The sequence below is a fragment of the Pseudophryne corroboree genome, chromosome 3, assembly GCF_028390025.1.
Source record: "Pseudophryne corroboree isolate aPseCor3 chromosome 3, aPseCor3.hap2, whole genome shotgun sequence".
Taxonomy (NCBI): Eukaryota; Metazoa; Chordata; class Amphibia; order Anura; family Myobatrachidae; genus Pseudophryne; species Pseudophryne corroboree.
In genome coordinates this window covers 599,459,089-599,483,690 of record NC_086446.1, presented here as the reverse complement: position 1 = coordinate 599,483,690, position 24,602 = coordinate 599,459,089, and the positions used below count along the sequence as shown (strand labels likewise).

General features: G+C 46.4%; 1 protein-coding gene across 1 annotated transcript in view; it reads left to right on the top strand.

The window, feature by feature from the left end:
- Nucleotides 1-10,432: 10,432 nt before the first annotated feature.
- Nucleotides 10,433-24,602, top strand: part of LOC135056398 (beta-microseminoprotein-like) — a 151,176-nt gene continuing 137,006 nt past the window's right edge. Inside the window, exon 1 of the mRNA XM_063961490.1 lies at nucleotides 10,433-10,527. Within this exon, the coding sequence (XP_063817560.1) occupies nucleotides 10,525-10,527 (3 nt within the window). The 5' untranslated portion in view covers nucleotides 10,433-10,524. The remainder of the gene's footprint in view (nucleotides 10,528-24,602) is intronic.

The window sequence follows — 24,602 nt, the reverse complement described above, 5'->3', positions numbered from 1 at the left end:
CCTAGTGGCCGACACAAACACCGGGCCCATCTAGGAGTGGCACTGCAGTGTCACGCAGGATGTCCCTTCCAAAAAACCCTCCCCAAACAGCACATGACGCAAAGAAAAAAAGAGGCGCAATGAGGTAGCTGTGTGAGAAAGATAAGCGACCCTAGTGGCCGACACAAACACCGGGCCCATCTAGGAGTGGCACTGCAGTGTCACGCAGGATGTCCCTTCCAAAAAACCCTCCCCAAACAGCACATGACGCAAAGAAAAAAAGAGGCGCAATGAGGTAGCTGTGTGAGTAAGATTAGCGACCCTAGTGGCCGACACAAACACCGGGCCCATCTAGGAGTGGCACTGCAGTGTCACGCAGGATGGCCCTTCCAAAAAACCCTCCCCAAACAGCACATGACGCAAAGAAAAAAAGAGGCGCAATGAGGTAGCTGACTGTGTGAGTAAGATTAGCGACCCTAGTGGCCGACACAAACACCGGGCCCATCTAGGAGTGGCACTGCAGTGTCACGCAGGATGTCCCTTCCAAAAAACCCTCCCCAAACAGCACATGACGCAAAGAAAAAAAGAGGCGCAATGAGGTAGCTGTGTGAGTAAGATTAGCGACCCTAGTGGCCGACACAAACACCGGGCCCATCTAGGAGTGGCACTGCAGTGTCACGCAGGATGTCCCTTCCAAAAAACCCTCCCCAATCAGCACATGATGCAAAGAAAAAGAAAAGAAAAAAGAGGTGCAAGATGGAATTATCCTTGGGCCCTCCCACCCACCCTTATGTTGTATAAACAAAACAGGACATGCACACTTTAACCAACCCATCATTTCAGTGACAGGGTCTGCCACACGACTGTGACTGATATGACGGGTTGGTTTGGACCCCCCCCAAAAAAGAAGCAATTAATCTCTCCTTGCACAAACTGGCTCTACAGAGGCAAGATGTCCACCTCATCTTCACCCTCCGATATATCACCGTGTACATCCCCCTCCTCACAGATTATCAATTCGTCCCCACTGGAATCCACCATCTCAGCTCCCTGTGTACTTTGTGGAGGCAATTGCTGCTGGTCAATGTCTCCGCGGAGGAATTGATTATAATTCATTTTAATGAACATCATCTTCTCCACATTTTCTGGATGTAACCTCGTACGCCGATTGCTGACAAGGTGAGCGGCGGCACTAAACACTCTTTCGGAGTACACACTTGTGGGAGGGCAACTTAGGTAGAATAAAGCCAGTTTGTGCAAGGGCCTCCAAATTGCCTCTTTTTCCTGCCAGTATAAGTACGGACTGTGTGACGTGCCTACTTGGATGCGGTCACTCATATAATCCTCCACCATTCTATCAATGTTGAGAGAATCATATGCAGTGACAGTAGACGACATGTCCGTAATCGTTGTCAGGTCCTTCAGTCCGGACCAGATGTCAGCATCAGCAGTCGCTCCAGACTGCCCTGCATCACCGCCAGCGGGTGGGCTCGGAATTCTGAGCCTTTTCCTCGCACCCCCAGTTGCGGGAGAATGTGAAGGAGGAGATGTTGACAGGTCGCGTTCCGCTTGACTTGACAATTTTGTCACCAGCAGGTCTTTCAACCCCAGCAGACCTGTGTCTGCCGGAAAGAGAGATCCAAGGTAGGCTTTAAATCTAGGATCGAGCACGGTGGCCAAAATGTAGTGCTCTGATTTCAACAGATTGACCACCCGTGAATCCTTGTTAAGCGAATTAAGGGCTGCATCCACAAGTCCCACATGCCTAGCGGAATCGCTCCGTGTTAGCTCCTTCTTCAATGCCTCCAGCTTCTTCTGCAAAAGCCTGATGAGGGGAATGACCTGACTCAGGCTGGCAGTGTCTGAACTGACTTCACGTGTGGCAAGTTCAAAGGGCATCAGAACCTTGCACAACGTTGAAATCATTCTCCACTGCACTTGAGACAGGTGCATTCCATCTCCTATATCGTGCTCAATTGTATAGGCTTGAATGGCCTTTTGCTGCTCCTCCAACCTCTGAAGCATATAGAGGGTTGAATTCCACCTCGTTACCACTTCTTGCTTCAGATGATGGCAGGGCAGGTTCAGTAGTTTTTGGTGGTGCTCCAGTCTTCTGTACGTGGTGCCTGTACGCCGAAAGTGTCCCGCAATTTTTCTGGCCACCGACAGCATCTCTTGCACGCCCCTGTCGTTTTTTAAAAAATTCTGCACCACCAAATTCAAGGTATGTGCAAAACATGGGACGTGCTGGAATTTGCCCATATTTAATGCACACACAATATTGCTGGCGTTGTCCGATGCCACAAATCCACAGGAGAGTCCAATTGGGGTAAGCCATTCCGCGATGATCTTCCTCAGTTGCCGTAAGAGGTTTTCAGCTGTGTGCGTATTCTGGAAAGCGGTGATACAAAGCGTAGCCTGCCTAGGAAAGAGTTGGCGTTTGCGAGATGCTGCTACTGGTGCCGCCGCTGCTGTTCTTGCGGCGGGAGTCCATACATCTACCCAGTGGGCTGTCACAGTCATATAGTCCTGACCCTGCCCTGCTCCACTTGTCCACATGTCCGTGGTTAAGTGGACATTGGGTACAACTGCATTTTTTAGGACACTGGTGAGTCTTTTTCTGACGTCCGTGTACATTCTCGGTATCGCCTGCCTAGAGAAGTGGAACCTAGATGGTATTTGGTAACGGGGGCACACTGCCTCAATAAATTGTCTAGTTCCCTGTGAACTAACGGCGGATACCGGACGCACGTCTAACACCAACATAGTTGTCAAGGACTCAGTTATCCGCTTTGCAGTAGGATGACTGCTGTGATATTTCATCTTCCTCGCAAAGGACTGTTGAACAGTCAATTGCTTACTGGAAGTAGTACAAGTGGGCTTACGACTTCCCCTCTGGGATGACCATCGACTCCCAGCGGCAACAACAGCAGCGCCAGCAGCAGTAGGCGTTACACGCAAGGATGCATCGGAGGAATCCCAGGCAGGAGAGGACTCGTCAGACTTGCCAGTGACATGGCCTGCAGGACTATTGGCATTCCTGGGGAAGGAGGAAATTGACACTGAGGGAGTTGGTGGGGTGGTTTGCGTGAGCTTGGTTACAAGAGGAAGGGATTTACTGGTCAGTGGACTGCTTCCGCTGTCACCCAAAGTTTTTGAACTTGTCACTGACTTATTATGAATGCGCTGCAGGTGACGTATAAGGGAGGATGTTCCGAGGTGGTTAACGTCCTTACCCCTACTTATTACAGCTTGACAAAGGGAACACACGGCTTGACACCTGTTGTCCGCATTTCTGGTGAAATACCTCCACACCGAAGAGCTGATTTTTTTGGTATTTTCACCTGGCATGTCAACGGCCATATTCCTCCCACGGACAACAGGTGTCTCCCCGGGTGCCTGACTTAAACAAACCACCTCACCATCAGAATCCTCCTGGTCAATTTCCTCCCCAGCGCCAGCAACACCCATATCCTCCTCATCCTGGTGTACTTCAACACTGACATCTTCAATCTGACTATCAGGAACTGGACTGCGGGTGCTCCTTCCAGCACTTGCAGGGGGCATGCAAATAGTGGAAGGCGCATGCTCTTCACGTCCAGTGTTGGGAAGGTCAGGCATCGCAAACGACACAATTGGACTCTCCTTGTGGATTTGGGATTTCAAAGAACGCACAGTTCTTTGCGGTGCTTTTGCCAGCTTGAGTCTTTTCAGTTTTCTAGCGAGAGGCTGAGTGCTTCCATCCTCATGTGAAGCTGAACCACTAGCCATGAACATAGGCCAGGGCCTCAGCCGTTCCTTGCCACTCCGTGTGGTAAATGGCATATTGGCAAGTTTACGCTTCTCCTCCGACAATTTTATTTTAGGTTTTGGAGTCCTTTTTTTTCTGATATTTGGTGTTTTGGATTTGACATGCTCTGTACTATGACATTGGGCATCGGCCTTGGCAGACGACGTTGCTGGCATTTCATCGTCTCGGCCATGACTAGTGGCAGCAGCTTCAGCACGAGGTGGAAGTGGATCTTGATCTTTCCCTAATTTTGGAACCTCAACTTTTTTGTTCTCCATATTTTATAGGCAGAACTAAAAGGCACCTCAGGTAAACAATGGAGATGGATGGATTGGATACTAGTATACAATTATGGACGGACTGCCACGGTTAGGTGGTATAAAAAAACCACGGTTAGGTGGTATATATTATAATAATAATACAATTATGGATGGACGGACTGCCTGCCGACTGCCGACACAGAGGTAGCCACAGCCGTGAACTACCGCACTGTACACTGGTTGATAAAGAGATAGTAGTATACTCGTAACAACTAGTATGACACTATGACGACGGTATAAAGAATGAAAAAAAAACCACGGTTAGGTGGTATATATTATAATAATAATACAATTATGGATGGACGGACTGCCTGCCGACTGCCGACACAGAGGTAGCCACAGCCGTGAACTACCGCACTGTACACTGGTTGATAAAGAGATAGTAGTATACTCGTAACAACTAGTATGACACTATGACGACGGTATAAAGAATGAAAAAAAAACCACGGTTAGGTGGTATATATTATAATAATAATACAATTATGGATGGACGGACTGCCTGCCGACTGCCGACACAGAGGTAGCCACAGCCGTGAACTACCGCACTGTACACTGGTTGATAAAGAGATAGTAGTATACTCGTAACAACTAGTATGACACTATGACGACGGTATAAAGAATGAAAAAAAAACCACGGTTAGGTGGTATATATTATAATAATAATACAATTATGGATGGACGGACTGCCTGCCGACTGCCGACACAGAGGTAGCCACAGCCGTGAACTACCGCACTGTACACTGGTTGATAAAGAGATAGTAGTATACTCGTAACAACTAGTATGACACTATGACGACGGTATAAAGAAAGAAAAAAAAATACCACGGTTAGGTGGTATATATTATAATAATAATACAATTATGGATGGACGGACTGCCTGCCGACTGCCGACACAGAGGTAGCCACAGCCGTGAACTACCGCACTGTACACTGGTTGATAAAGAGATAGTAGTATACTCGTAACAACTAGTATGACACTATGACGACGGTATAAAGAATGAAAAAAAAACCACGGTTAGGTGGTATATATTATAATAATAATACAATTATGGATGGACGGACTGCCTGCCGACTGCCGACACAGAGGTAGCCACAGCCGTGAACTACCGCACTGTACACTGGTTGATAAAGAGATAGTAGTATACTCGTAACAACTAGTATGACACTATGACGACGGTATAAAGAATGAAAAAAAAACCACGGTTAGGTGGTATATATTATAATAATAATACAATTATGGATGGACGGACTGCCTGCCGACTGCCGACACAGAGGTAGCCACAGCCGTGAACTACCGCACTGTACACTGGTTGATAAAGAGATAGTAGTATACTCGTAACAACTAGTATGACACTATGACGGTATAAAGAATGAAAAAAAAACCACGGTTAGGTGGTATATATTATAATAATAATACAATTATGGATGGACGGACTGCCTGCCGACTGCCGACACAGAGGTAGCCACAGCCGTGAACTACCGCACTGTACACTGGTTGATAAAGAGATAGTAGTATACTCGTAACAACTAGTATGACACTATGACGACGGTATAAAGAAAGAAAAAAAAATACCACGGTTAGGTGGTATATATTGTAATACAATTATGGATGGACGGACTGCCTGCCGAGTTCCGACTGCCGACACAGAGGTAGCCACAGCCGTGAACTACCGCACTGTACTGTGTCTGCTGCTAATATAGACTGGTTGATAAAGAGATAGTATACAATACATACAACAATATACTACTATACTGGTGGTCAGGCACTGGTCACCACTAGTCACACTGGCAGTGGCACTCCTGCAGCAAAAGTGTGCACTGTTTAATTTTAAATTAATATAATATTATGTACTCCTGGGGGCTCCTGCTATAACAACCTGCAGTGCTCCCCAGTCTCCCCCACAATTATTATAAGCTTTGCCTTTTATACATTGATGTGCAGCACACTGGGCTGAGCTGAGTGCACACAGACTGAGTCACACTGTGTGACTGGCTGCTGCTGTGTATCGTTTTTTTTCAGGCAGAGAACGGATATAGCAGAGAACGGATATATTATATTAAAATAAATAAAAGTTAACTAACAACAACTGCACTGGTCACTGTGGTAAACTCTGTCTGACTCTGCACAATCTCTCTCTCTCTTCTAATCTAATTTCTAATGGAGAGGACGCCAGCCACGTCCTCTCCCTATCAATCTCAATGCACGTGTGAAAATGGCGGCGACGCGCGGCTCCTTATATAGAATCCGAGTCTCGCGAGAATCCGACAGCGTCATGATGACGTTCGGGCGCGCTCGGGTTAACCGAGCAAGGCGGGAGGATCCGAGTCTGCTCGGACCCGTGAAAAAAACATGAAGTTCGTGCGGGTTCGGTTTCAGAGAAACCGAACCCGCTCATCTCTAAAAATAACCTCTGTTTTTTTTTTAGTTTTTTTTTAATGTTTGTTTTTTTCAACCCTGAGTGGAACATTGCATATTAGTTTGTTTCCATATAAGGTCTGGCAAGTTGGTGTACTGTATAAAGCATGCCTTTAAATGTATAGGCTGAACAATGAAGGCCTACTGTATATACTAAGACTGGGTCTATGGAAAATTCTGAGAGTGCTCATGCTTGCTGGGACCTATAGAATGCCTGTAAACAATAATATTAACTCTTTCAATACCATTAACCATACATCTACAACCACCATGGGCGCTGTGAATAGACCAGGGCTGATTGTTCCGCAGGAGGAGGGACCCCATTTTATTTCTGGGGTCCCCACATTCTGAGGAAATCCAGCACTGGGCTGACCAGTTTGGGTATAGTTGCAATTATGCAGGGGAAGGCTGTACTGTGTGTCTCCCTGCAATAGCGTCAGCCCTGAAAATCCTATTTTCAATACCAGGCAAGGCTCAGAGGTCCAGGGCTGATTATTGATTTAGAGGGGATCTCATGCATTATTTTTTAAATGTAACTACTGTATGTTCTTGCTACAGTACAAGCAGCATCTAGACCATACCGCCCAACTTTACTAATCTCCGAAGAGGGACACCTGCACGCGGCTGCCTGTAAAAGGGGCATGGTCTACTAGAAATGGGGTGTGGCTTCACGGGAGAGCCTGCGATCATGAGCCACGCCCCATTTTCATCACTGAGAGGGGCATGCCCAGCGCTCTGTGAGCTGTTGACGTGCCCTCTCTACCTCTGTGTGCACTGAATAGATGCTGTGCGCATGCACAAAGCATCTATTCTCCGCTGATCTGCTAAGCAGACCAGCGAGTGCAGGAGCCTCCCAACTGCCTCCCCTTCCCCCCACCGCGGGACACTGCGGCCCGCAGGTGGGACAGCGGGACAGTCGCAAAAAAACAGAACTGTCCCGTGAAAATCAGAACAGTTGGGAGGTACTGTATGTCTAAACTAGTGGCTTTGAAGAAATATACTGGTAATACATTTTAATTTCTACTAGGATTTGAATTTTAAGCTATTATATCTTGATTAATGAAAAAAAAAACATTCTATATGGTTTTAAAGTTTATTAAACTGCATCCTGTCTGCCACTGTAGTACAACTATGTTCTAAGATGTGTTATGTTCTTTTAAGCTGCCATGTGTTTGTGCTACTGATCTGTCATTTAGTTTAGCCAGCCAGCTCACTGCAACCTTTGGCCAATATTGGTGACAATGGTGGTCATTCCGAGTTGTTTGCTCATTGCCGATTTTCGCAACGCAGCAATTATGTGGAAAATGCGCATGCGTATGGTACGCATCGCGCATGCGCTAAGTACTTTCACACAAAACTTAGTAGATTTACACAAGGCCAACCAACGTTTTTTCATCGCTGGAGGGACCGTAGTGTGATTGACAGGAAGTAGGTGTTTCTGGGCGGTAACTGGCCATTTTCAGGGAGTGTGCTAAAAAACGCAGGTGTGCCAGGTAAAAACGCAGGAGTGGTGGGGGAGTGGCTGGCCGACCGCAGTGCGTGTTTGTGACGTCAAACCAGGTACTAAACAGACTGAGCTGATCGCAAACTAGGAGTAAGTCTGGAGCTACTCAGAGACTGCTGCAAATTATTTAGTAGCAGTTCTGCTAATCTTTCGTTCGCAATTCTGCTAAGCTAAGATACACTCCCAGAGTGCGGCGGTCTTGCGGTTGCAATGCTGCTAAAAGCAGCTAGCGAGTGAACAACTCGGAATGAGGGCCTATGAGCAGATCTATATAGTGTGTGGCTGCAAGAGATTGGATGGGTGGATGCACACTACATACTGTAGATCTGCTCAATTGCAATGCTGATTTATTTTTATTTTTTACAAAGTACTAGTAGCTTCGTATAGTGGGGGTCATTCCAAGTTGTTCGCTCGCAAGCCGTTTTTAGCAGCTTTGCACACGCTAAGCCTACGCCTACTGGGAGTGAATCTTAGCATAGTAAAATTGCGAACGAAAGATTCGCAATATTGCGAAAAGACATCTCTGTGCAGTTTCTGAGTAGCTCCAGACTTACTCGGCATCTGCGATCAGTTCAGTGCTTGTCGTTCCTGGTTTGACATCACAAACACACCCAGCGTTCGCCCAGCCACTCCTCCGTTTCTCCAGCCACTCCCGCGTTTTTCCCAGAAACGGTAGCGTTTTTTCCCACACGCCCATAAAACGGCCTGTTTCCGCCCAGAAACACCCACTTCCTGTCAATCACATTACGATCGCCTGAACGAAGAAAAAGCCGTGAGTAAAATACCTAACTTCATAGCAAATTTACTTGGCGCAGTCGCAGTGCGAACATTGCGCATGCGCACTAAGCGGAAAATCGCTGCGATGCGATGAAATTTACCGAGCGAATAACTCGGAATGACCCCCAGTGTTCATAGTTTTTATGCAGTGTCAAATAGCTCAATGAGTAGGGAGTTTGATTAGAATTCAACAGGTTATAGGTTTGAATCCTGGATATGGCAGTATATTGAAATGTGTTATTTATAAAGGGTATTGTAACTGAATAACAATGAATTCTCAAGTTAAGTGCATGAATGTGGTATAAAAAGGATTTTTATCCAAATCCATTTTCTTGTAGTGGTCTATAAATGTGTGTGTTTTATATATACAGGGTGATTCAAAAGTCGCAGTACACCCTTTTGTTTCAAAAACTGTGCAAGAAATGGGAAAACTGAATAAACCAGTGAGGTATGGGTGAGGTGGGCTGTCTATTAGGGTATGGACCGAACATGGGCGCCATCTTGAAATCGGCCATCATTTTGATGTCAAATGTCATGTGCTGCGTTGTGAGCTCTTCACGACAGATGTTAAAACCATGAGAACTTTTTGGACAACCACTCTGTGACTTGTTAACAACAGTCCTAGTTTATTGTAATTTGGAAATTAGTCACCTGACAGTGATATGTGAAATAGGAGGTCTTTCTGGGTGTCGGTTGTTATAATCTGCAGCTATGACATGGAAAATTCATTTGCCAGACATCAAAATGACCTCAATTCTCTCCTCTCTCTTTTGTCAAAGCCATCTTCAGTTACCTGCAACAAAAAAAGTGTTGTAACTTTTGAACCATAACTGCTATTTCAATCTGTTTGCAGCAATAAACTTTTCAGCAAATTCTGATGTTGTTTGACATGTTACATGAAGCCCTTTCCATTTGAAAAAACTGACAGATTCAAGATGGCTGATTTCAAGATGGCACCCATGTTCGGTCCATACATTAAAAGATAGCCCACCTCACCCATACCTTACTGGAGTTTTCAGTTTTCCCATTTGCAAGTAGCTCCGGCACTCCAAACAGTAGTTCAGCCACCTGCGTGCCCTTGCAACCAATTAAATAAATTCCAGATGTTTCTGCAATAGCAGAATACAGACACGGCACTGCAGGGTTTTGTAAAGAAATTAATTTACTCCTTCTAGAAGGAATAAATACATTTCTTTACAAAACCCTGCAGTGTCGTGTCTGTATTTTGCTGTTGCAGAAAACGCCTGGAATAATATATATATATATATATATATATATATATATATATAACATGTAGGAATGCACATCATTGCATGGAATCAATCTTGTCATGCCCCTTCCCCACGAGGCATGCGCCTTGTGTCCCTGTTGAAAAAAATTGGGGGGTGCCAATTCTCTCTCTGGCGCAGGGCACCAAAAAGTGTAGTTAAAGATCTGCTTTTTGCCTCATTCCCTTGCTGTTTTGAAATGACAGCATGCAGTATATCATACATACACAAACTTATCAGGCACATAATATTGAAGTGTCTTTGATAAGAAAATTACATAGATTGGTGTCATGAAGGAGTTAACAGTAATAACAATAAATGTTCCTGCCAAGTAGGATGCAGTGGTCAACATTTACTTTGCATTTCTAGCGAAATTGTATTGCTCAATATTGACCAATCGTGGGCTCCACAGAGCTTAAATAACACATTCCGGGGTCATTATCCTCAGTCTCTGCAGAGAACATTTCACGATGGTAAGTTCATTCTGCTTGTTATTAGTATTAACATATTAGAATTATTAGACACATGTCAGTTGATTGTATTAGATGTTGTCATATAGCATTATAGTATGGTTTGTTACATAAACCAGCAACATAACAAATTTAACAATCATTATCACACAAAATAATTCAATTATTACATATATTAATGAATTATGTGATAATAACCTATGTAGTAAATCACATAATGTAGCCAAAAATCCTGAATTTCTGAAGTAAAATAAGCAGCAAAATATAATTACTGTATAATTATTAATATATCACTATATGTATAGTTTATGTACTGTAATATTATAATTATTAATAATGTCAATATTATTATTACATTTTATTTATGTAGGCAGTAAGTAGGGAAGGCACGCATACAGGTTTTAACACAAAGAAAAATAGAAAACATAGGCATAATGTACAGTACTGTATGTAGTAATGGAGGTTTCTCGCTCCAGAGAGTATATTTCATTGGCATTAATTCTTGAGTCCCTAAAATGGGCCACATATTACATTTGAAAAGGTACACAGATGTGGACCTACATACACACAATTAAAACAATAATGAATATCTAAAATGTGTTCTGCACTGTGAGTAGATCAGACAAATTCTTTCATTAGATTTATTTAAAAAGTGGGGATTAAACACAAGTGTAGAAATGTATCACATCTGTTTCACATCTGCTGCATAGCCAGATTAAGGTGGGGGCACAGGGGATACTGTACCACAGGCACCCCTTTGTCAGCCACCACCCCCTCCCCGGCCGGAGCACACTGACATCACTAGCTCTCCCTCTTGTGGAGCAGTAGAACCAGGCAGCAAGAATGTGAGCAGGACAGTATGCAGTGCAGGCAGACACAGGAGAATCAGGTTTCATGAGCTACCAATGGAGCTTCCCTACCAGTGGAGAGATAGGAGGGGTGAGAGAGCTGTAAGTGACCCAGGGATCTCAGCTTTTCCTCTTCCCCACCTGGGTGTCTGGGTCTTGTGTAACCTGTTATCTAATGAGAGCATTTGGATCTAGAGAGAGACACAGAGTCCTCCTGAGTCATGTCCCAGTGTGTAAGTAGGACAGAGGCTACTGCTATTGCATCAATATATGATGTTTGTACTCAGCGACATAACCCATGACGGGACCCGGCAGGGAGCTGGCATTAGCAAGTGCATACACACTTGTCAATGCCGGCAGATCTCTTTATCGATATCTTCTGTCGGCCCTACATGTAGGGCTGACCAGAAGACCTGGCTAACGGCTGTGGAAGCTTGCAGATAATGCGTACACACTTAACAATTTGAACGATTTGTTGTTCTCTCAAAATATTGTCTACTGTGTACCCAGCTTGACTTGTTTAATGATCAAATGACTACAGCAAACACTAAGCTAAATAATAACCTGCCACGCCTAAAGACCAGGAACGTTATTTACAGTGCTTCCCTGTGGGTTGGAGTTGAAAATGTAAAATGGTCAGTGTAAAGCACACTGTCGTCAATAAAGCTACAGGTGTTATCTATTTTTATTTTAGAACTATACTTAAGAAATGGTTACATTACAGCAATAAAGAAACTTCAGATAACTTCTGAATGTGTTTTACAGTACAATGGAGAGAAATATATTGTACACGTAATATCATAAAACCACAACATTGATAATAAATAAACAAGATAATTAACAATTAAATAAAGTACATGGGGTGGTCACCTGTATATAATCCAAATGTATTTATATTATGCCACATATAAAGTATTTATACAGAATGAAACATACTCCGTTTATCAGAATTCAGGGTTCATGAAGAGATACAGAAGCGCCATCTACCCGTTACCTAGTCTCATAGCAGGAACTATTTCCAAGGAAAACATGAAAGATAGCCTAGGTCAGGTCAGTTTCTCTTTATGCTGTAATGTGTGCATACAGTCCATTTGGAACACATAAGACATTTCTTTCATCTAGAAAACTAATTGTTGGAGATTGATCCTCAATCCACATTTGCATTGTACGCTTTCTAGCTACAACAGAAAATAAGAATTTACTTACCGATAATTCTATTTCTCGGAGTCCGTAGTGGATGCTGGGGTTCCTGAAAGGACCATGGGGAATAGCGGCTCCGCAGGAGACAGGGCACAAAAAGTAAAGCTTTCCGATCAGGTGGTGTGCACTGGCTCCTCCCCCTATGACCCTCCTCCAGACTCCAGTTAGGTACTGTGCCCGGACGAGCGTACACAATAAGGGAGGAATTTTGAATCCCGGGTAAGACTCATACCAGCCACACCAATCACACTGTACAACCTGTGATCTGAACCCAGTTAACAGTATGATAACAGCGGAGCCTCTGAAAAGATGGCTCACAACAACAATAACCCGATTTAGTTAGCAATAACTATGTACAAGTATTGCAGATAATCCGCACTTGGGATGGGCGCCCAGCATCCACTACGGACTCCGAGAAATAGAATTATCGGTAAGTAAATTCTTATTTTCTCTATCGTCCTTGTGGATGCTGGGGTTCCTGAAAGGACCATGGGGATTATACCAAAGCTCCCAAACGGGCGGGAGAGTGCGGATGACTCTGCAGCACCGAATGAGAGAACTCCAGGTCCTCTTTTGCCAGGGTATCAAATTTGTAGAATTTTACAAACGTGTTCCCGACCACGTAGCTGCTCGGCAAAGTTGGAATGCCGAGACCCCTCGGGCAGCCGCCCAAGATGAGCCCACCTTCCTTGTGGAATGGGCCTTAACAGATTTAGACTGTGGCAGGCCTGCCACAGAATGTGCAAGTTGAATTGTGCTACCAATCCCACGAGCAATCGACTGCTTAGAAGCAGAAGCACCCAGCATTGTTGGGTGCATACAGGATAAACAGCAAGTCAGATTTCCTGACTCCAGCCAACCTGGAAACTATATTTTCAGGGCCCTGATAACATCCAGCAACTTGGAGTCCTCCAAGTCCCTAGTAGCCGCAGGTACCACAATAAGCTGGTTCAGGTGAAACGCTGACACCACCTTAAGGAGAAACTGGGGACGAGTCCGCAGCTTTGCTCTGTCCGAATGGACAATCAGATATGGCTTTGTGAGATAAAGCCGCCAATTCTGACACTCGCCTGGCCGAGGCCAGGACCAACAGCATGGTCATTTTCCATGTGAGATATATCAAATCCACAGATTTGAGTTGTTTAAACCAATGTGATTTTTTAGGAATCCCAAAACTACGTTGAGATCGCCCAGTGCCACTGGAGACATCAAAGGGGCTGTATATGCAGTACTCCCTTAACAACTTCTGGACTTCAGGAACTGAAGCCAATTTCTTTCTGGAAGAAAATCAACAGGCCGAAATTTGAACCTTAATGGACCCAATTTGAGACCCATAGACACTCCTGTTTGCAGGAAATGTAGAAATTAACCTAGTTGAAATTCTTCCGTGGAGCCTTCCTGGACTCACACCCTGGCACATATTTTCACCTAAGTGGTGATAATGTTGTGCGGTCACCTCCTTCCTGGCTCTGACCAGGGTAGGGATGACCTCTTCCGGAATGCCTCTTTCCCTTAGGATCCGGCGTTCACCCGCCTTGGCGTCAACGCAGCTGCGGTAAGTCCCGGAACAGACACGGTTCTTGCCGAATCAAGACCCTTCTTAGTATCTCTTGAAGTTCCGGGAACCAAGTCCTTCTTGGCCAAACCGGAGCCACGAGTATAGTTCTTACTCCTCTCCTTCCTATCATTTTCAATACATTGGGTATGAAAAGCAGAGGATGGAACACATACACCGACTGGTACACCGACGGTGTTACCAGAGCGTCCCAGCTATTGCCTGAGTGTCTCTTGACCTGGCGCTTCAGGTGGGACGCCATCATAACCACCTTTGGTCTTTCCCAACGGTTTACAATCATGTGGAAACTTCCAGATTAAGTTTCCACTTTTCCGGGTGGAATTCATTTATGCTGAGGAAATCTTCCCAGTTGCCCACTCCCGGAATGAACACTGCTGACAGTGTTATCACATGATTTTCCGCCCAGCGAAGAATCCTTGCTGTCATTGCCCTCCTGCTTCTTGTGTCGCCCCGTCTGATAACGTGGGCGACTGCCATGATGATGTCCTACTGGATCAGCACCGGTTGACTTTGAAGCAGGAGTCTTCCTAGGCTCAGAGCATTGTAAATTGCCCTTAGCTCCAGTATATTCATGTGGAGAGAAGTCTCCAGACTTGACCACACTTCCTTGGAAATTTTTTCCCTGTGTGACTACTCCCCAGCCTCTCAGGCTGGTATCCGTGGTCCCCAGAACACAGTCCTGAATGCTGAGTGTGCTGCCCTCTAAAAGATGAGCACTCTGCAGCCCCCACAGAAGAGACACCCTTGTCCTTGGAGACAGGATTATCCGCTGATGCATCTGAAAATGCGATCCGGACCATTCGTCCAGCAAATCCCCTGAGATCTGCCGAATGGAATCGCTTCGTAAGAAGCCACCATTTTTCCCAGGACTCCTGTGCATTGATGCACTGATACTTGGCCTGGTTTTAGGAGGTTTCTGACTAGGTCGAATAACTCCTTGGCTTTTTCCTCCCGGAGGAACACCTTTTTCTGGACTATGCCCAGAATCATTCCTAGGAACAGCAGACGTATCGTCGGAAAACAGCTGCGATTCTTGGAATATTTAGAATCCAGTCGTGCTGTCGTAGAACTACTTTAGATAGTGCTCTTCCGACCTCCAACTGTTCTCTGGAACTTGCCCTTTTCAGGATATCGTCCAAGTAAGGGATAATTTAGATGCCTTTTTTCTTTGAAGAAACATCTTTTCGGCCATTACCTTGGTAAAAGGCCCGGGGTGCCGTGGATAATTCAAACGGCATCGTCTGAAACTGATATTGACAGTTCTGTACCACGAACCAGAGGTACCCTTGTTGAGAAGGGCAAATTTGGACATGGAGGTAATCCTTGATGTCCAGGGACACCATATAGTCCCCTTTTTTCCGGTTCGCTATCACTGCTCTGAGTGACTCCATCTCGATTTGAACCTTTTATGTAAGTGTTCAAAGATTTCAGTTTAGACTATGTCTCACCAAGCCGTCTGGCTTCAGTACCACAATATAGTGTGGAAAAATAATACCCTTTTCCTTGTTGTAGGAGGGGTACTTTGATTATCACCTGCTGGATATACAGCTTGTGAATTGTTTCCAATGCTGCCTCCCTGTCGGAGGGAGCCGTTGGTAAAGCAGACTTCAGAAACCTGCGAGGAGAAGATGTCTCGACTCTCCAATCTGTACCCCTGGGATAATACTTGTACTATCTAGGGGTCAACCTGCGAGTGATCCCACTGCGCGCTGAGACTCTTGAGACTACCCCCCCACCTTGAGTCCGCTTGCACGGCCCCAGCGTCATGCTGAGGACTTGGCAGACGCGGTGGAGGGCTTCTTTTCCTGGGAAGGGGCTGCCTGCTGCAGTCTACTTCCCTTACCTCTATGTCTGGGCAGATATGACTGGCCTTTTGCCTGCATGCCCTCATGGGAAAGGAAGGATTGAGGCTGAAAAGACGGTGTCTTTTTCAGCTGAGATGTAACTTGGGGTAAAAAGGTTGGATTTCCCAGCTGTTGCCGTGGTCCCCAGGTCCGATGGACCGACCCCAACTAACTCCTTCCCTTTATACGGCAATACTTCCATGTGCCGTATGGGATCTGTATCACCTGACCACTGTCGTGTCCATGACATCTTCTGGGTGATATGGACAACGTACTTATCTTGATGCCAGAGAGCAAATATCCCTCTGTGCATCTCACGTACATATATATAGAATGCATCCTATTAAATGCTCTATATGAATAAAATATTTTCAGTCAGGGAATCCGACCAAGCCAACCCAGCACTGCATCTCCAGGCTGATGGCGATCGCTGGTCGCAGTATAACCACCGTATGTGTGTATATACTTTTTAGGATATCTTTCCAGCTTCCTATCAGCTGGCTCCTTGAGGGCGGCCGTATCTGGAGACGGTAACGCCACTTGATAAGCGTGTGAGCGCCTTATCACCCTAAGGGGTGTTTCCCAACGCGCCCTAATTTCTGGCGGGAAAGGGTATAACGCCAATATTTGCTATCGGGGTAACCCCACGCATCATCACACACTTCATTTTATTTTATCTGATTCAGGAAAAACTACAGGTAGTTTTTTCACTCCCACATAATACCCTTTTTTGTGGTACTTGTAGTATCAGAAATATGCAACACCTCCTTCATTGCCCTTAACGTGTGGCCCTAATGAGAAATACGTTTGTTTATTCACCGTCGACACTGGATTCAGTGTCCGTGTCTGTGTCTGTGTCGACCGACTGAGGTAAATGGGCGTTTTTAACGCCCCTGACGGTGTTTCTGAGACGCCTGGACCGGTACTAATAGTTTGTCGGCCGTCTCACGTCGTCAACCGACCTTGCAGCGTGTTGACATTCTCACGTAATTCCCTAAATAAGCCATCCATTCCGGTGTCGACTCCCTAGAGAGTGACATCACCATTACAGGCAATTTCTCCGCCTCCTCACCAACATCGTCCTCATACATGTCGACACACACGTACCGACACACAGCACACACACCGGGAATGCTCTGACAGAGGACAGGACCCACACTAGCCCTTTGGGGAGACAGAGGGAGAGTTTGCCAGCACACACCAAAACGCTATAATTATATAGGGACAACCTTATATAAGTGTTTTCCCTTATAGCATCTTTATATATATCTCAATATCGCCAAAATCAGTGCCCCCCCTCTCTGTTTTAACCCTGTTTCTGTAGTGCAGTGCAGGGGAGAGCCTGGGAGCCTTCTCTCCAGGCTTTCTGTGAGAGAAAATGGCGCTGTGTGCTGAGGAGATAGGCCCCGCCCCTTTTTCGGCAGGCTCGTCTCCCGCTATTTAGTGAATCTTGGCAGGGGTTAAATATCTCCATATAGCCTCTGGGGGCTATATGTGAGGTATTTTTCGCCAAAAAAGGTTTTCATTTGCCTCCCAGGGCGCCCCCCTCCCAGCGCCCTGCACCCTCAGTGACTGCCGTGTGAAGTGTGCTGAGAGGAAAATGGCGCACAGCTGCAGTGCTGTGCGCTACCTTTAGAAGACTGCAGGAGTCTTCAGCCGCCGATTCTGGACCTCTTCTTACTTCAGCATCTGCAAGGGGGCCGGCGGCGCGGCTCCGGTGACCATCCAGGCTGTACCTGTGATCGTCCCTCTGGAGCTGATGTCCAGTAGCCAAGAAGCCAATCCATCCTGCACGCAGGTGAGTTCACTCCTTCTCCCCTAAGTCCCTCGTTGCAGTGATCCTGTTGCCAGCAGGACTCACTGTAAAATAAAAAACCTAAGCTAAACTTTCTCTAAGCAGCTCTTTAGGAGAGCCACCTAGATTGCACCCTTCTCGGCCGGGCACAAAAATCTAACTGGAGTCTGGAGGAGGGTCATAGGGGGAGGAGCCAGTGCACACCACCTGATCGGAAAGCTTTACTTTTTGTGCCCTGTCTCCTGCGGAGCCGCTATTCCCCATGGTCCTTTCAGGAACCCCAGCATCCACAAGGACGATAGAGAAATAACCAGTAATATTTCCTACTTACAGTGGCGTCGACAGGGGGTGGGTGGGTACAAATGTCCCGGATCTGCTAACCTTCACCCCTCCCCCCCGAGCATACAGTTCCGCACTGTGGCCAATAGTGGCGCTTTCTTCCGGGTGATCTTTGGGAAGATGGCGCTGCACATAGGAAGCAAAAATTTGCTCTCTAGTGGCCAGCATCATCTTCCCAAATATCACTGGGATGATGGCGCTGGCGGAGGAGGAGGGACCTCCTTCCAGAACATGTAAGGTAGGAAGCGGGTGTCCTCTCCCGTGCCCCCCCTCTCCCCCTACCCTGTGTTAAAACGGCACCCACCTTGGCCCTGCAAATATTTTACTATTAAAATATTTTTAGAATAAAGAGCGCAGTCATGCCCACTTTATTAAGCCACACCACCGCCCCCTTACCGTGGCCCGGTGTGGCTCTCTACTCCCCTGCCTACTTGTCTCAGAACACCATAAGGAAGTAATGATTACCCTCAACACATCATATTAAGTAGACTAAGGCTAGGTACACACAGATATGTCGGTGGACCAGTTGTTGCGCTGAGTGGCCTATCCAGGTAAGTATACACACTTACTGTTTGCCCACTTGATGTATCAGTACGCTCATCCAGCTGGGTGGACATTTAAATTTACTCATCCAGCTGTGACGTCGGCCCCTTCAGCAAGTATATGCGTGCGGTTGGCGGAGAGCCGTACACACAGCCAGATGTACCATTATACTGTATCATTAGATATATCAATGTCGTTCACAGACATACTGGGTGTACACAAACACTGCATGTTTGAGCGAACGCCCAATATTTGCATTGCCTAGTGTGTACCCAGTGGCGTAACTAGAAATTTTTCTCCCCCAAGCCAAAAAATCCTTCGGCGCCCCCCCCCTCCCATAATTGGCACTAGTAAAGGGACAAATATGTGCGCGCCACCAAAAAGGGTGTGTGGCTTCGTTGAAATGGGCGTGGCTTCGCGTAAAGGGGTGTGACATTGCAGGAAAAGACTACCTTATACCCCAGTTTTGCAACCTGCACGCCCAGACGTTAGCCACCACAGGAAAGAAAAATAATCCTGATTCATGCCCCTTACATTATTTGTCATTTTTCCTCCTTATAGTAATGCCCAGTATACATTATTCCACATACTGCAATGGCATTAGCCATTATGCCACATACAATAATGCACATGACACAATATGCACACACTGTAATGTCCCCAACACATTATGCCACACACCGTAATGCCTGTGACACATTATGACAGGAATCGCAATGCCCGTTATACATTATGCTATACACTGCAATGCCCCTGATACATTATAGCACATACAATGTCTGTGACACAGTATGACACACACCACAATGATCCTGAGACATTATACCACATACCACAATGCCCGTGATATAGTATACAACACACCGTAATGCCTGACACATTATGACACACACCGCAATGTCCGTGATACATTATGCCACACACCGTAATGCCCATTACACATTAAGTTCTACAGTAAGGCTTCTAATTACTTTTAAATTACCTGCTCGTTGCCAGGGGTTTCATGCTCTTGGTTCCATGCACGGTGCCAGGGGTTTTCATGCTCAGGGTGTCATGCTCGGTGCCAGGGGTTTCATGCACTGGGTGTCATGCTCGTTGCCGGCGGTTTCATGCTCTTGGTTCCATGCACGGTGCCAGGGGTTTTCATGCACAGGGTGTCATGCTCGTTGCCAGGGGTTTCATGCACTGGGTGTCATGCTCGTTGCCAGGGGTTTCATGCACTGGGTGTCATGCTTGTTGCCAGGGGTTTCATGCACTGGGTGTCATGCTCGTTGCTAGGGGGTAGGTCTTGTTGCTAGGGCCATGCTCCCAGTGCCACATATGCCCCCAGTGCCAGATATTCCCCCACAGTGCCAGGTATATGCCCCCAGTGCCAGATATTCCCCCACAGTGCCAGGTACATGCCCCCAGTGCCACATATACCCCCCCAGTGCCACATATGCCCCCTCAGTGCCTGCTCCCCCCAGTGCCAAATATTCCCCCACAGTGCCACATATGGCCCCTCAGTGCCTGCTCCCCCCAGTGGCAGATATTCCCCCACAGTGCCAGGTATATGCCCCCAGTGCCAGATATTCCCCCACAGTGCCACATATGCCCCCTCAGTGCCTGCTCCTCCCAGTGCCAAATATTCCCCCACAGTGCCAGGTATATGCCCCCAGTGCCAGATCTTCCCCCACAGTGCCAGGTATATGCCCCCAGTGCCAGATCTTCCCCCACAGTGCCAGGTATATGCCCCCAGTGCCAGATCTTCCCCCACAGTGCCAGGTATATGCACCCAATGCCAGATCTTCCCCAACAGTGCCAGGTATATGCCCCCAGTGCCAGATCTCCCCCCACAGTGCCAGGTATATGCCCCCAGTGCCAGATCTTCCCCCACAGTGCCAGGTATATGCCCCCAGGGCCAGATCTTCCCCCACAGTGCCAGGTATATGCCCCTAGTGCCAGATCTTCCCCCACAGTGCCAGGTATATGCCCCCAGTGCCAGATCTTCCCCCACAGTGCCAGGTATATGCCCCCAGTGCCAGATCTTCCCCCACAGTGCCAGGTATATGCCCCCAGTGCCAGATCTTCCCCCACAGTGCCAGGTATATGCCCCTAGTGCCAGATCTTCCCCCACAGTGCCAGGTATATGCCCCCAGTGCCAGATATTCCCCCACAGTGCCAGGTATATGCCCCCAGTGCCAGATCTTCCCCCACAGTGCCAGGTATATGCCCCTAGTGCCAGATCTTCCCCCACAGTGCCAGGTATATGCCCCCAGTGCCAGATATTCCCCCACAGTGCCAGGTATATGCCCCCAGTGCCAGATATTCCCCCACAGTGCCTGCTACCCCCACCCCCCGCTCCTTTGTGTTGGAGGGACACGGAGCGCATAGCACGCGCCTCTCCTGTGTCCCTCCTGGCTCTCCTGCCTGTCTAATAAAGGAAGTGCTGGTTCGTGAGCCAGTCAGAGCTCACGAACGGCACTTCCTTTATTAGACCGGCCGGGGGAGAGCCAGGGAGGGACACAGGAGAGGTGCGCGATGTGCGCTCCGTGTCCCTCCTTACAGCAGCGGAGGGAAGGAGACCGCAGATTGACATGCGGACGCTCGTCCGCATGTCAATCTGTGCAAAGTCAGTGGCGCCCCCACAGCCCCTCGCCCCCAAGCCACCGTGAGGACTGCGGGGGCAGTAGTTACGCCACTGTGTGTACCTAGTCTAAGCAGCATAATTCAGTAGATGCTTGGAAGCAAACTGCTCATCTTGCCTCCAAAATAGCTTACTAAGGGGGACATGTACTAAGCAGTGATAAAAGTGGAGAAGTGAGCCAGTGGAGAAGCTTCCCATGGCATCCAATCAGCTATACTTTTATAATATGCAAATTCTAATTGTTATGTCAATGCTGATTGGTTGCCATGTGCAACTTCTCCACTGGCTCACCTCTCCACTTTTATCACTGCTTAGTACATGTTCCCCTAAATGGGAAGAGTAACAAAGAAGCATCCACAGCCTTACAATTTACATTACATGTACTGTACGTACATGATTCAGATAATACATGTAGTCTTTGACATTGCTGGGGCAGATTATGAGTAAATTTACTAAGATGGGAGTTCTATTTATGATGGGATGTTGCCCAGAGCAACCAATCAGATTCTACTTCTCATTTATCTAGCAACTTTTATAAGATAATACCTGGATCTGATTGGTTGCTATGGGCAACATCCCATCTTAAATAGAACTCCCATCTTAGTAAATGTACCCCTATATGTGCTATTGAGCATTTCCCTTTAAAATGGCCACATACTAGAACATTTAAAAATTCTGCCCAAAAGGATATCTGGATAAACCAAACAAAATGATATTCCTGGTTTCATCCTATGCTGATTCATGAAAGTATATATTTAGGAGAAAGCAATACAATGTTCATTAACCTACCATTTTACTCTCACTGTCACTACTTCCAATAGGTAGACATCACTGCATACATGGGTGAATTACACCCACTAAGTAACCTTACCTCCCTGTCCTGGCACTCCCAGTCTTGGAAGATTCACAGTTTGTCACATTGCTGCGAGTTGAATCTGCCAGAATTTGAAGTGTTGACAGTGTTACTGGATACACTGTATTTCATTAATGCCTGTTTCTATGAAATGGTCATAGGGTCTAATTCAAGGTTGATTGCAAAACAACATTTTCCTCTAATTGGCAAAACCATGTGCAGTGCAGGTGGGGCAGCTATGACATGTGCAGAGAGAGTTTGATTTGGGTGGGTTATTTTGTTTCTGTGCGGGGTAAATACATACCCTCCAACATTTTACACATAAAAACTGGTTCAAATTAGGAAAGGTGGCGTGGCCACGGGTAAATGGCTGTGCCCCTTTTCCTATACTTTCAATGGAAATTTGGAGAGTCAAAAATCGGTACAAAGCCTTTTTTGGCAGATACAGACATAAAAAAGTACAGTTGTAGGGTATGTAAATACTGCCTGATTTATTTTTACACTGCAATTTAGATTTCAGTTTTAACACACCCCACCCAAATCTAACTCTCTCCGCACATGTTATAGCTGCCCCACCTGCACTGTACATGGTTTTGCCTATTAGAGGAAAATGTTGTTTTGCAATCAACCTTGAATTAGGCCCATAGTAAACAATGCAGGTCCCAACAGGAGAAGAGGAGAACGTTGTAAGGAATTGTGGCTGGATATCCACCTGGAGAGATTGCTGACTGTACCTTAATTGCTGTAATGGCTAATGCCAGCCTTGTCAACCCTGCATTTGTCAGAATCCTCACTTATTGAAAACAAAGTTACAGTAGACCTTATGGTGGTGAAAAGGGGATCAACTTTAATTAGGAATAGGTATAAAGTATGGTGGCAAAAAAAGAACAGTGAGAACTCAGTAAAGCCTTTCGCAACTACAACACAAAAAACAGGCTTAGATGGAACAAACAGCTAGCCCATCATTAATAATTTAAAGCTTAGATGTGGGTCAACTGCCAGCCCATCGGTAACATCTAAGGGCTTAGATGGGGGCCAGCTTTCATCCCATTGCCAACAATACAGGGTTCAGATGGGGCAAATTGTTAGCCTATCACCAACAACTCAAGGTACCTTATATTCTCTACATTTTACGTCTATGCTTCTAACCTGTTCATCTTTGAGTAGCTGTCATTTCCCCATGGCATTCCCTCCAAATTACTCAACAACTTTGCTTCCTGTCTTCTCTGCTGCTGTTTATCACAGCGCACCGGATCCTGGCACTCACCCGCCGGGTCTGGCGGCACTAGTTCTCAGGGACTCTATTGAAGCAGCAGGCAGGTAGTCTTAGGCGCCCGTTGGTGTGATCAACTGGCCGGCAGCTGCTGCAGGGCTTCCCGTGTCTCTCTCACCTGTGTGTCCGGGTGTGCGCAGCACAAACACTGATTTAAAGGGCCAGGCACACCTAGATGGAAAGTGACACTGGGCGACAAATACAAGTCTCATCCTATAAAAGGATGTCCAGGAGACTGTTCCTGTGCCAGAGTATAGGCTCAAACTTTGCTCCAGCGTACCTGGTCCTTGTGCTGTTGTCTACATGTTCCTTACCTTGGTTATTCCTTGTGATCCATCTGCGCCTGATCCTTTGGTACTGCGTTGGTGATTCCTTGATCAACTTTCCTTATGACCTGATTCTGTCTTCTCCCTTGTTCTTTGCCGTCTGCTTGGTTCTGACCCGGCTTGTCATCTACGTTTTGTACGCCTGACTAGGTACTTCCAGCTACACTCCTGAGCTTGCCAGTACCTGTACAAGGGAACCTAGGCAGAGGGCCACAACTTACCTGTCTAGTGCAGCTAAGCCCATACCTCCTTGTGGGTGTCCATGGTGAATCTCTTGGTCTTTACCTATTCCAAGTATGGGCAAGCATTCAATACCCATCCATAAGTTGTAACAATCTTTAGACAATTTTAAAATCTCAATCAATATCTGCACAAAATCCACTGTCTTTAAACTCCTTAACCTCACATCTTTGCTTGGTCTCTCCCAGTGGACCTTGTCACCCTCCCATGTAAATGGGAGCTCACTGGATCTGGTCTTCACTCATCATTGTGATATTTCTTTAACTCTCTCTGACCACCACCCGCTTTCCTTTAACCTATTTCCCAGACTCTCTGCTACTCTAACTTTACCTCCTAAAGCTACCATCATTAAGTGCAACATTGAGGTTATCGACACCACTTCCCTATCTCTCCTATTCTGTCTCTTCCATGCCCTGAACAAGCAACTTCCCTATACAATGCATCTCTTACTTCTGCTCTTGGCTCTGTCGCTCCACCTACCACTATTCACCCTTGCAGATCAACACCTCATCCTGGCACACCAAATGCACCAGATATACTGTATGCAAAAATGCATATTTACTGTCAAGCAACAGTGGAGGAAATCATGCTTAATGCAGACTTCCTCCAATTCAA